Source organism: Dama dama, chromosome 12 (genome assembly GCF_033118175.1).
Source record: "Dama dama isolate Ldn47 chromosome 12, ASM3311817v1, whole genome shotgun sequence".
Classification (NCBI taxonomy): Eukaryota; Metazoa; Chordata; class Mammalia; order Artiodactyla; family Cervidae; genus Dama; species Dama dama.
In genome coordinates this window covers 52,296,332-52,309,940 of record NC_083692.1, presented here as the reverse complement: position 1 = coordinate 52,309,940, position 13,609 = coordinate 52,296,332, and the positions used below count along the sequence as shown (strand labels likewise).

At 43.2% G+C, this 13,609-nt stretch overlaps 1 protein-coding gene across 1 annotated transcript; it reads right to left on the bottom strand.

Annotated features, from left to right (window-relative positions):
• Positions 1–11,013: 11,013 nt before the first annotated feature.
• LOC133066322 (TAF5-like RNA polymerase II p300/CBP-associated factor-associated factor 65 kDa subunit 5L) lies at positions 11,014–13,157 on the bottom strand. Its single transcript, XM_061157282.1, has one exon. The coding sequence runs from the start codon at positions 13,155–13,157 to the stop codon at positions 11,388–11,390; it is 1,770 nt and encodes a 589-aa protein (XP_061013265.1). The 3' UTR covers positions 11,014–11,387.
• Positions 13,158–13,609: the final 452 nt, after the last annotated feature.

The following is a 13,609-nucleotide window of genomic DNA, read 5'->3' as shown; positions in this document are numbered from 1 at the left end:
TTGTCTGTTTCTTCATTTGCTATTATTTTCTCCCAATCTGAGGGCTGTCTTTTCACCTTACTTATAGTTTCCTTTGTAGTGCAAAAGCTTTTAAGTTTCATTAGGTCCCATTTGTTTAGTTTTGCTTTTATTTCCAATATTCTGGGAGGTGGGTCATAGAGGATCTTGCTGTGATTTATGTCGGAGAGTGTTTTGCCTATGTTCTCCTCTAGGAGTTTTATAGTTTCTGGTCTTACATTTAGATCTTTAATCCATTTTGAGTTTATTTTTGTGTATGGTGTTAGAAAGTGTTCTAGTTTCATTCTTTTACAAGTGGTTGACCAGTTTTCCCAGCACCACTTGTTAAAGAGGTTGTCTTTTTTCCATTGTATATCCTTGCCTCCTTTGTCGAAGATAAGGTGTCCATAGGTTCGTGGATTTATCTCTGGGCTTTCTATTCTGTTCCATTGATCTATATTTCTGTCTTTGTGCCAGTACCATACTGTCTTGATGACTGTGGCTTTGTAGTAGAGTCTGAAGTCAGGCAGGTTGATTCCTCCAGTTCCATTCTTCTTTCTCAAGATGACTTTGGCTATTCGAGGTTTTTTGTATTTCCATACAAATTGTGAAATTCTTTGGTCTAGTTCTGTGAAAAATACCGTTGGTAGCTTGATAGGGATTGCATTGAATCTATAGACTGCTTTGGGTAGAATAGCCATTTTGACAATATTGATTCTTCCAATCCATGAACACGGTATGTTTCTCCATCTGTTTGTGTCCTCTTTGATTTCTTTCATCAGTGTTTTATAGTTTTCTATGTATAGGTCTTTTATTTCTTTAGGTAGATATACTCCTAAGTATTTTATTCTTTTTGTTGCAATGGTGAATGGTATTGTTTCCTTAATTTCTCTTTCTGTTTTTTCATTGTTAGTATATAGGAATGCAAGGGATTTCTGTGTGTTAATTTTATATCCTGCAACTTTACTATATTCATTGATTAGCTCTAGTAATTTTCTGGTAGAGTCTTTAGGGTTTTCTATATAGAGGATCATGTCATCTGCAAACAGTGAGAGTTTTACTTCTTCTTTTCCTATCTGGATTCCTTTTACTTCTTTTTCTGCTCTGATTGATGTGGCCAGGACTTCCAACACTATGTTGAATAGTAGTGGTGAGAGTGGGCACCCTTGTCTTGTTCCTGATTTCAGGGGAAATGCTTTCAATTTTTCACCATTGAGGGTGATGCTTGCTGTGGGTTTGTCATATATAGCTTTTATTATGTTGAGGTATGTTCCTTCTATTCCTGCTTTTTGGAGAGTTTTAATCATAAATGAGTGTTGAATTTTGTCAAAGGCTTTCTCTGCATCTATTGAGATAATCATATGGCTTTTATCTTTCAATTTGTTAATGTGGTGTATTACATTGATTGATTTGCGGATATTGAAGAATCCTTGCATTCCTGGGATAAAGCCCACTTGGTCATGGTGTATGATTTTTTTAATATGTTGTTGGATTCTGTTTGCTAGGATTTTGTTAAGGATTTTTGCATCTATGTTCATCAGTGATATTGGCCTGTAGTTTTCTTTTTTTGTGGCATCTTTGTCTGGTTTTGGAATTAGGGTGATGGTGGCCTCATAGAATGAGTTTGGAAGCTTACCTTCATCTGCAATTTTCTGGAAGAGTTTGAGTAAGATAGGTGTTAGCTCTTCTCTAAATTTTTGGTAGAATTCAGCTGTGAAGCCATCTGGTCCTGGGCTTTTGTTTGCTGGAAGATTTTTGATGACAGTTTCGATTTCCTTGCTTGTGATGGGTCTGTTAAGATCTTCTATTTCTTCCTGGTTCAGTTTTGGAAAGTTATACTTTTCTAAGAATTTGTCCATTTCATCCAAGTTGTCCATTTTATTGGCATAGAGGTGCTGGTAGTAGTCTCTTATGATCCTTTGTATTTCAGTGTTGTCTGTGGTGATCTCTCCATTTTCATTTCTAATTTTGCTAATTTGGTTCTTCTCTCTTTGTTTCTTAATGAGTCTTGCTAATGGTTTGTCAATTTTGTTTATTTTTTCAAAAAACCAGCTTTTACCTTTGTTGATTTTTGCTATGGTCTCTTTAGTTTCTATTGCATTTATTTCTGCCTTAATTTTTAAGATTGCTTTCCTTCTGCTAACCCTGGGGTTCTTCATTTCTTCCTTCTCTAATTGCTTTAGGTGTAGAGTTAGGTTATTTATTTGGCTTTTTTCTTGCTTCTTGATGTAAGCCTGTAATGCTATGAACCTTCCCCTTAGCACTGCTTTTACAGTGTCCCATAGGTTTTGGGTTGTTGTGTTTTCATTTTCATTCGTTTCTATACATATTTTGATTTCTTTTTTGATTTCTTCTATGATTTATTGGTTATTCAGAAGCGTGTTATTTAGCCTCCATTTGTTTGAATGTTTAACAATTTTTTTCCTGTAATTGAGATCTAATCTTACTGCACTGTGGTCAGAAAAGATGACTGGAATGATTTCAATTTTTTTGAATTTTCCAAGACTAGATTTATGGCCCAGGATGTGATCTATTCTGGAGAAGGTTCCGTGTGCACTTGAGAAAAAGGTGAAGTTGATTGTTTTGGGGTGAAATGTCCTATAGATATCAATTAGGTCTAGCTGGTCCATTGTGTCATTTAAGGTTTGTGTTTCCTTGTTAATTTTCTGTTTAGTTGATCTATCCATAGTTGTGAGTGGGGTATTAAAGTCTCCCACTATTATTGTGTTACTATTAATTTCCTCTTTCATACTCGTTAGTGTTTGCCGTATATATTGTGGTGCTCCTATGTTGGGTGCATATATATTTATAATTGTTATATCTTCTTCTTGGATTGATCCTTTGATCATTATGTAGTGTCCTTCTTTGTCTCTTTTCACAGCCTTTATTTGAAAGTCTATTTTATCTGATATAAGTATTGCGACTCCTGCTTTCTTTTGGTCTCCATTTGCATGAAATATTTTTTTCCAGCCCTTCACTTTTAGTCTGTATGTGTCTCTTGTTTTGAGGTGGGTCTCTTGTAGACAGCATATATAGGGGTCTTGTTTTTGTATCCATTCAGCCAATCTTTGTCTTTTGGTTGGGGCATTCAACCCATTTACATTTAAGGTAATTATTGATAGGTGTGGTCCCGTTGCCATTTACTTTGTTGTTTTGGGTTCACGTTTATACAACCTTTCTGCATTTCCTGTCTAGAGAAGATCCTTTAGCATTTGTTGAAGAGCTGGTTTGGTGGTGCTGAATTCTCTCAGCTTTTGCTTATCTGTAAAGTTTTTGAATTCTCCTTCATATCTGAATGAGATCCTTGCTGGATACAGTAATCTAGGTTGTATTATTCTCTTTCATTACTTTCAGAACGTCCTGCCATTCCCTTCTGGCCTGGAGGGTTTCTATTGATAGATCAGCTGTTATCCTTATGGGAATCCCTTTGTGTGTTATTTGTTGTTTCTCCCTTGCTGCTTTTAAGATTTGTTCTTTGTGTTTGATCTTTGTTAATTTGATTAATATGTGTCTTGGGGTGTTTCACCTTGGGTTTATCCTGTTTGGGACTCTCTGGGTTTCTTGGACTTGGGTGGCTATTTCCTTCCCCATTTTAGGGAAGTTTTCAGCTATTATCTCCTCGAGTATTTTCTCATGGCCTTTCTTTTTGTCTTCTTCTTCTGGGACTCCTATGATTCTAATGTTGGGGCGTTTCACATTGTCCCAGAGGTCCCTGAGGTTGTCCTCATTTCTTTTGATCCTTTTTTTCTTTTTTCCCTCTCTGCTTCATTTATTTCCACTATTTTATCTTCTACCTCACTTATCCTATCTTCTGCCTCCGTTATTCTACTCTTGGTTCCCTCCAAAGTGTTTTTGATCTCATTCATTGCATTGTTCATTTTTAATTGACTCTTTTTTATTTCTTCTAGGTCTTTATTAAACATTTCTTGTATCTTTTCAATCTTTGTCTCCAGGCTATTTATCTGTAACTCCATTTTGTTTTCAAGATTTTGGATCATTTTTATTATCATTATTCTAAATTCTTTTTCAGGTAGATTCCCTATCTCCTCCTCTTTTGTTTGACTTGGTGGGCATTTTTCATGTTCCTTTACCTGTTGGGTATTTCTTTGCCTTTTCATCTTGTTTAGATTGCTGTGTCTGGAGTGGGCTTTCTGTATTCTGGAGGTCTGTGGTTCCCTTTTATTGTGGAGGATTTATCCAGTGGGTGGGGTTAGACGATTGGCTTGTCAAGGTTTCCTGGTTAGGGAAGCTTGCGTCAGTGTTCTGGTGCGTGGAACTTGATTTCTTCTCTTTGGAGAGCAATGGAGTCCCCAGTAATGAGTTTTGAGATGGGTCTATGTGTTAGGTGTGACCTTGGGCAGCCTGTATGTTGACGTTCAGGGCTATGTTCCTGAGTTGCTGGAGAATTTGCGTGGTATGTCTTGCTCTAAAACTTATTGGCTCTTGGGTGGTGGTTGGTTTCAGTGTAGGTATGGAGGCTTTTGGACAGTCACTTATTACTTAAAGTTCCATGTAGTCAGGAGTTTTCTGGTGTTCTTAGGTTTTGGGCTTAAGTTTCCTGCCTCTGGATTTCAGTTTTATTCTTCCTGTAGTCTCAGGACTTCTCCAACTATACAGCACTGATAATAAAACTTCTAGGTTAATGGCAAAAAGATTCTCCCCCATTAGGGACACCCAGAGAGGTTCACAGAGTTACATGAAGAGGAGAGAAGGGAGGAGGGAGATAGAGATGAGCAGGAGGAGAAAAAGGGGGACTCAAGAGGAGAGAGACAGATCTACGCAGCTATCTGTTCCCAGAGTGTTCTCCGTATCTCAGACACCTACAAAGATTCACAGAATTGGATTGGGAAGAGAAGGGGAAAGGAGGAAATAGAGGTGTCCTGAGGTAGAAAACAGAGAGTCAAGATTGGGAGAGAATAATCTTCGGTTTAAAAATAGGGCTTCTCTTCCTTTTTTTTTTTTTTTTTTTTTGTAAGGTTATAGTGTATTGAAAATGAAAATTAAGGAGTAGTAGAGGAGTACTTAGAGGACTTTAAAAGAAATAAGAGAAAAAGAAAAATAGAAAATAGAAGACAAAAAGGAAAGAAAAAAAAAAGAAAAATTTCCTAATTAAAAAAATCGTAAAAATCTATGAAAATGAAAGTGAAGGAATAATGGGGGAGTAATAGGGAATTTTAAAGGAAAATAAAAGAGAAAAAATTAAAAATAAAAATTTTTTTTCTTCCTTAATTAGAAAAAGAAAAAAAAAAAAAAAGTAAAAATATATCTAGGAATTTCTCTGGAGCTGTTGCGGTCAGTGTGGGTTCGGCTCAGTTTCAGATAGCTCCTCGTTCCAGCTTACACTTCTCCATATCTATAGGGCCCTTCCGGTGTAGTCCGTGTTTTCTACGGGGATTTTAATCTGTTGCACCAGTCCCTTCTGAAGCGGTTCCCTTTGTTTATTTGGCTTCTGTTTGCCGGTCTCTTCAGAGCCTCATTTCCGCCCTGACACAGGCGGGCGGAGGTGGACTCTTATTTAGGTAGCTGGTTCCGTCGCTCTGCGGGGAGGGGCTGGGGCTGCCGGGAGGGGCTGGGGCTGCCGGGAGGGGCTGACGCTGCTTTCTCCGTCTGCGCTGCTCAGGCTCCCGGCTGTTCTACACGGAGCGCGCCCCGCGCTGCGAGAGGTCCCAGCCCTCGGGTGTTCCACAAAAGCGCGGAACGAAAAGCTGCACCTGCTCTCTGTGCCTTCCCCGTCAGAGCGGTCCAGGCAGCCAGGGGCTTGGTGGGCGCACTATCCCCAGGTGTGGCGCACCCACTCCCTTCCGCGGACCCAGTTTCAGTTTCCGCTGGCGCCAGTCGGGTGCGCGCGCCTTCCGCCCTCCGCGTCCCCAGCCCCAGTCCCCGCCCGCGCCGGTCGGGTGCCTGCGCCCTGTGTCTCGCCGTGACCTTCCCCTCCCCCCTGCCTCCTGCCTCCGGCGGGGCTGGGTCGGTCCGCAGCCTGCGCGCTCTTCTCTGGACTTTCTCGGTCCCTTTGTTCTGCGAACGGCCGGCAGTGTGTTCCGGCCGGTTAATTTTCTCTCTCTCTTTTGGTCTCCCACAGTTCAAGTTGGCAACTCACAGAAGCTCCCTCCGATTGTCCTCAGGGCACTCAGGCTCGGACCCTACCCCAAGCAATGCCGCCTAAGACTCCCTTCCCGGGAAGGATCTCCGTCCTTAGAGCTTTTGTCTCACTTTTTATCTTTATATTTTGTCCTACCTCCTTTCGAAGACAATGGGCTGCTTTTCTGGGCGCCTGATGACCTCAGCTAGCGATCAGAAGTTGTTTTGTGAAGTTTGTTCTGCATTCAGTTATTCTTTTGATGAATTTGTAGGAGAGAAAGTGGTCTCCCCGTCCTACTCCTCCGCCATCTTGGCTCCTCCTAGATTTTATTTTATTTTATTTTATTTTTTAATAATAGGGGAGATTTTCTTTTCTATGATAGGAAAGGTTCATCTGTCAGTGGGGGTATTTTAGGACCCTAAGGTGGAGGCTGGTGGGCTGCCATCTATGGGGTCACACAGAGTCGGACACGACTGAAGCGACTTAGCAGCAGCAAGGACATCAGAATGGAGTATCAGTCATCTGTTTCTGTTTGATTGGTTATTATTATTATTTTTTTTAACAATAATATGTCTTCAGAGTTTTTGCCTCAAAATCTAGAAAAGAGTTCATTTTCTTATTTCAAACCAGTTAAATATTCTGGGTGAAACAGGTCACTGGTTTGCCTGTGACCTTTTAGAGAAGTTGTTTTGTTAAAATACTGAACCTATTATTAATTTGAATTAGCATTGACTATGTTTTAGTGTATTTATAAATGGTGAACTCAGTATCTGAAATTAAACTTTTTATTGCGATTTTTTAAAACAGATATTGAATAGGATCTGAGAATAGATTTGGCTAGCTATGCAGCCAGACACTGTCCTTCTAGTTAGGCTGCAGAACTGATCATCATTGAAAGTACACTGCTGCTGACACTCCAGCCACATGGATTCTAGGCCATCCCTGGTTCTTTGGGCCATTAGTTTCCAATTCTTGGTCTAGGTACATGACTCTTAGCAAAGCTTGACCTATTTGTGCACCATAGCTGTGTTGGAAGCTGGTTAGGTGACTGCCTCCTTCTATGGTGGAATGTGCTTTGACTCATGAGGTATGCTGTCCTATGAATGCTCTATAATAAGCATTATTACATCATCATCATGTAAGAAAACCATAAACAACTTACTTTTCTAAACCACAGGTTGACTTTATTCTTAAGACTACTCTCAGTCTTTTCTTCTTTTGAGTATAAGTCCCATCTTTGTGGGCCTCTCTGGTATTTGTTTCAGTTTTGTTTTTCCCCTAGAAAAACTACATCTTTTCCTTTAAAAAGTTGGTATCCTAAATTTATTTTTCCTTCCCTTTCACTTAGAAATGCATTTGGGGTTAAAAATGGTGATTGAGTCTAAACATTTATCCCTGTTCCCTCCTGACACCGCCCCCCCCCCCAACATGGAAGTAATAAGACGTAGAGAGTAACAGAAAGAGTGGAAGTGGAGAGGTTAACAACAGCATTCTAGAAACTAGAAAGCAGGGAGGATGAGTAGTTAATTGACTTAGCAGGTCTGAGAACTCTGAAGCCTGAGTCACCTGTGAGAGAAAACATTTACGCAGCACTCCATAAACATTATGGAGTATCTACTTTGTGCTAGGCCCTCTTCGTGGTCCTTTGACTTATCAGTGACCAAAACCAATATCACTGTCTGTATGGAGTTACTCACCTGATGGGAAGAGCCAAAAACTCAACCAGATTTGTACCTCAGAACTTCCAGTGGGCTCAGGAATTGGGGATACCAGATATCTCTGGAATATAGGTCTGAAACATGAGGATTGGTCAAAAGTGTATTTCAGAAACAATTAGAGCAGTGCTGGCCCAGAGAACTTTCTGCAGTATTCTCTATCTGTGCTATTCAATACAACAGCCACTAGTCACATGTGGTTAATGAGCACTTGAAATGTGACTAGTGCAACTGAGGAACCAAATTTTAAATTTTACTTAATTTAAATTCTTTTCAATTTACATAACTTCAGTGGCTAGTAGCTCCTATATTGGACGTGCATGTGCTATATATGTTCTAAGTCACTTCAGTCATGTCCGACTCCTTGCGACCCTATGGACAGTAGTGCACCAGGCTCCTCTGTCCATGGGTTTCTCCAGGCAAGAATACTGGAATGGATTGCCATGCCCTCCTCCAGGGAATCTTCCCAACCCAAGGACCAAACCCACATCTCTTATGTCTCCTGCACTGGCAGGCGAGTTCTTTACCACTAGCACCTGGGAATGCAAGTTAAATCATCTGCTCCCCCCCAACCAAGAACAGCTTAATATTGCCCCTCCCCCAATACAACAGAAAGTTTTAAAGTTTATTCTTTGAACTAAGGTATATAAAGTATTTAAGAGGGTAGGGATACCATATAGAAATGGGGAGAATTTCCTGAATTTGAGAACTTGGTTTTCTTTTTCCATTTGATTCCTGTTAAGCTGGCAGCCAGTTTCTACTTCATGCATGAGATTGTGAATTTAGTATCTGAACAGTCTGACTAGGCTATGAGAAAAGATCTAAAAATATTAATGTTGGAGACTTCCCAAGGAAGTCTCCAGAGCTGAAAGCCAGAGCTGAAAATCTAACCTATATACTCAAAGCTTCCATCAGTGTTTTAGTGGTGTAATCTTAATTGTGATCAGACAGTGAAGGATCAACCAGGCATCTGAGAATCTCTTCTCCCTAAAATGAAAGACTCTCAGGCCAAAAAAAAAAAAAAAAAAAAAAATGAGGAGATGTCAGGAAGAATCAGTTAAGAGATGATTTTGCATTCACAAAGCAAGAGTAGAATGTTGTAATAAATGGAAAATCAGAAGAATATAAACCAAAATGGTCTTGGAAAAAATTATGATGCAAGTCATAAGCTTAATATAAGATAAATAAGATTGTGAAAATTTTGTAGAAACCAGAATAAGAAGGCAAGAAAACATAAAACAGTAGAAAAGGGGATAAGAAAATTAGATGAGGAGCTTGAGCATCTGAATATAAGAAAATTAGATGAGGAGCTTGAGCATCTGAATATAGAAACTCCTCAAATTGAGAATTGAGTGAATGAAAAGGAGGGAAAATATCCAATAAATAATTCACGGGCTGGAGGTGTCAGGATAAAAAGGACTTAGACCTGAAGTTTTCAGCATGAAAAGATCCATCAAGTATCCAGAAAAAGAGATGAAAATAGATTCCTTCCAAGGCACATCCTGAAAATATTTCTGAATCCTGGGGTCAAAATGGTCCTAAAAGCTTTCAAAGAACAGGGGGAAGATTATGGTCAAATAATCAGGAATCCAAACCACTTTAGACACTGCATGTGTTCTCTAACATAGAATTCTATACCCAGCTAAAACATCAGTGAAGTGTACCAATTGAATAAATATATATATATATATTTTAGACATGGGAGGCCACAATATTTTGCCTTTCCTGTAGATTTTTCTTGTAAGGCAACTGGAAGAAGTATTTGTCAAAACAAAGGAATAAACAGATGATGATGAAGATACAGATAGTGAGAAAAAAGAATTCAACCCAAGTGAGAGGTGAGGAAATTTTTCAGGATGGTGGTGGAGGGAGACTTCTGGATAAATCTGTGTAACAGAGCAAGGGAGCAACCAGAAGATTGGAGCTGGTCAGAAGGTCCAGGAAGAGAGAATTCCAAAAATAAAATGTTAGTGTTTGACTGAATTGAAAGGAAAGTTGGGTAATCAGGGGAGAGTCTGAAGATAATAGTAGTGAGAATTCCTAAAAACCAGAAAACTAAGCAAAACTAGGGAAAACAGAAAGTTGTATAAGAAAGAAGTAAAATTATAATAGACTTCATGGTTCAGCAGTAGAATAGCATTTACATAATCATAATGTAAAAGTGGATAATGAGCAGACCAAAAGTATGATTAAAATAGGCTGGGGCACAGAGAATTGAGAAGTATGCCTGTGTGTGTGTGTGTTGGGGAGCTGGGGCAGAGAAAAAGTGAAATATTTATTTTTAATAGGGGAAATCAATAGGTAATATTTAACAAAAATTTATTTGAGTTGAATCTTAGTTGCAACATGCAGGATCTTTTGTTGTAGCCATGGGGGCTCTCTAGTTGTGGCACACGAGCTTAGTTGCCACACGGCATGTGGGATCTTAGTTTCCTGACCAGGGATCAAATCTAAGTCCCCTGCATTGCAAGGCAGATTCTTTTTTTTTTTTTTTGAAACTAAACACATTTTAATAGAAAACAAAATACAAAATAACTCTTTTCAGAAAACAGAAATATTTAATCCTTTTCCCACAAATTAGAAGTCGCTTCATCCTCAGAGCATAGTTTTTGATGCATGTGTTCGTACTTATGATTTGTTTCACAGACTGTTCGTTAAACTGCTATCGCAAAGCAGGTGGGAGGGATGATCTCAGGAGGAAAAGATGCTGGAAAAGCCACACCTCGGAATCATTTGGAAATTCAACATTTTTTAATTCTTTCTTTTGACTTTTCACTTCTAATTATTTTCATTTCTTTACCACAATCCGACCTTTTGGGGGACAGAATTGTTAATAGAAGTGCAGCCACAAAAAGAATCTTTCTTTCCCACCATTGCTGCAAGAGCCCAAGACTTTCTCAGTCAAATCTGCCCACCCACTTCTAGAAACATATCAGCTGGAGTGGTCCAACTGTCACCCAGAAAATTTCCCTTTCTCCCAACACACTGTGCGACCAAGTTCTCTGAATTCCCTGAACCTCAAAATTCCAAGTGTCACAGCCAGTGCCAGGAGTAAAACCTGAAAGATGAGAGCAGAGAAGCCCCCTCTGCCAGTGCTAGGTCTCCTCTTCTCAATAATAATTATAATAACAATAATAAACAGTCCTGGTTCTCTGTAATCACAGAAAAGGAAAAACATTTGCCAGGATGACCCTGCCCCCTTGCCTAATTCTCACCCCCGCATTCCTACCTGAAGAGAGTCCCTTCTACCCGGTGACCCTGCGGCACTGCTCCTGGGGAGGGTGCCTGGCAAACATCCTCAGGTCAAGTGCAGTCCCAGCGAGGCAAGGGCACCTTGGCGCCAGAGATAGGGAGGGGCCACACGAGGACACAGTGGGGTCTCCGTGATTCCCATCTCACGTTTGCTCCCCGTCACCACCCTTCCTGCCCCTGTGCTTCCACACCTGGGGGCTGAGTGGAGAGTGGTGGGTTCGGGACATCGGCAGGGCAAGGGGGGACACGGGGAGTCTTCACAGTCAGTCAGGGATTCTGTCTGTCCTAAGACTTGCCGTCTGGAGCCCTTCGCACGCCCCAGTCTGTCATATCAAAGATCCAAATCAATGTTCCTGACTTTCTTGTGTGATTCCGGTCACCAGGAGGAGGTTGCAAGCCATAAACTGCACGCTCAGAACATTGCTCATCTGGCCGGTATAGACGCCCACGAGCTCGCTGGACGAGCCGTCCGCGGGGGTGCTGCAGTGCGCGCTTCTGATGTCCCAGACGCGCACAGAGTTGTCCATGGACGCGGATGCGATCAGGCTGCTGTCCGGGCTGAAGGTCAGGCTGGTGATGTTGTCCGTGTGGCCCCGCAGCTCTTTGTAGAGGGTCCCGGACGCCAGGTCCCACAGCTTCAGCCGCTGGTCCTCGCCCGCGGACGCCAGGTACTTACCGTTGGGGGAAAAGGCCAGGGAGAGCACAGGGCCGCGGTGGCCCGTGAAGAGCCTCACCGAGTTCCCCTGCTGGGTGCTCCACAGCCGCACCGTCTTGTCGGTCGAGCCCGTGGCTAAGTAGTTTGAATTGGGGTGGAACTTGACGCAGTCCACGTCTGCCAGGTGCCCAGCATAGATTCGCAGTGGGTACGTCCGATCAAATGACCAGAGCCGGGCCGTGCGGTCGTGGGACCCGCTGGCAAAGTACAGGCTGTGCGGGCTGATGTCCAGGTCCCACACGGGGTAGGCATGGCCCTGGTACCGCACGGTGTTGGTGAAGCTGCCCAGGTCCCAGTACCTGATGGACATGTCTTCGGAGCAGGAGAGCAGCCCTGAGCTGTCTGCGAGGAACCTGGTGCTGTACACTGGCCCGCAGTGTCCCCGCAGGACCTTCATCTCCGTGCCCGCGTTGTCGTCCTCGTCATCCTCCTCCTCTAGGATATCACAAGCCAAGTGGATGCGGGACACGTCTACTTGATGGGGTTCTGACTTTAACTTTTTGGAGCGCAGACTCCACAGTTTTATACAGGAGTTGTCTAAGCCTGCCGCGAGCAGCTTGCTGTCTGGGGAGACCTCTGCAGTGTTCAGCAGCTGCTCTGTGTTGTAGAAGGCGTAGAAGCAGATGGTGGTGAGCGAGGGGGGGCCGTCCTTGACGCGCTTGATGCTCTCCTGCAGGAGCTCCAGCGCGGCCTCATTCTGCAGGATGGGCGCTGGCACGTCGGCAGGCTCCAGGCCACCGCCCTCGCCGCGGGAAGAGCCCCCGCTGGCGTAGAGCTGGTAGTCCGTCCTCTTGGCGGGCTGCACGTCCAGGTGGATGTGCCAGGCAAGGACCCTGCACAGCGCGGTGTTGTTGTCACTCTGGAGGTAGCGGAGAAGGTAGTTGTAGCTGTCTTCCTGCAGACGAACCACGTACTTGTTGTCCAGGAAGGCTCGCAGCCGGAAGTTAGACAGGATGTCCTGGATGGTCTGTGTGGTCTGGAGCTGCTCGATGACATCCTTCTGGCTGGCGTTCTGCAGAAACATTCCATGGAAGCGGCTGTAAAAGCTTTCCACTGTGCTCTTCGGACTGTTCTGGACCAGGTTGAGATGGAGGTAGACAAAGAGAGGGTAGAGGAGAGGCATCACTTCGTGGCTGTGCTGGGAGTCAGAATTGGTGAGAAAATTCCGCAGCCGTCCGAACTGCACTTCATACTGCTGGGGCTCTGCCTGGCAAGGGGCTGCGGACACTATGTTGGCACAACCAGATTCTGATTGGACTGCGAGGCTGGCAGCCATCTCCTCGGTGCTCTGCGACAGCCGCAGGCCTTGCTTCAGTGGGCCGTCCGCATCCCCGTACTGCCGGCGTTTGAGGTAGCAGGACACGGCCATCTGGATCTGCTCGGTGCGGACTCGTTTCATGACCTTCGGCTCCCCGCCCACGCCTCGCCCAGGCGCTCCGCGGCCTCGGGCTCCGCGGTGCACAGCCCGCAGCCGGCTGTCAGGGGTGCGGCCGCCTCGAGGGCGCCCTTGCAGGTGGGCATCGCCGCGCTCGTCAGCGTCCTCCCCGCCACCATGTGCCAAGTTTCATCCCGACTTTGGCCCAGAGACACTCCTCTCGCAAGGCAGATTCTTAACCGCTGGACCACCAGGGAAGTCCCAATAAGTGATACTTAAAAATGCAAAAGGAAAAAGCTTATACTTGCTATTAGAGTTATGGAGGTAAATACTCAATTAAACAGTAAAGGTGCTTTACTGGCATGGAGGGGAGGTTATAGAAGAACAATTATTTTCCATAACCATCCCTTGTAGAACTGTGTGCCTTTTAAAACTCCTACCACATAGGATTTCAATTAAGACAGAAACAACAGCAG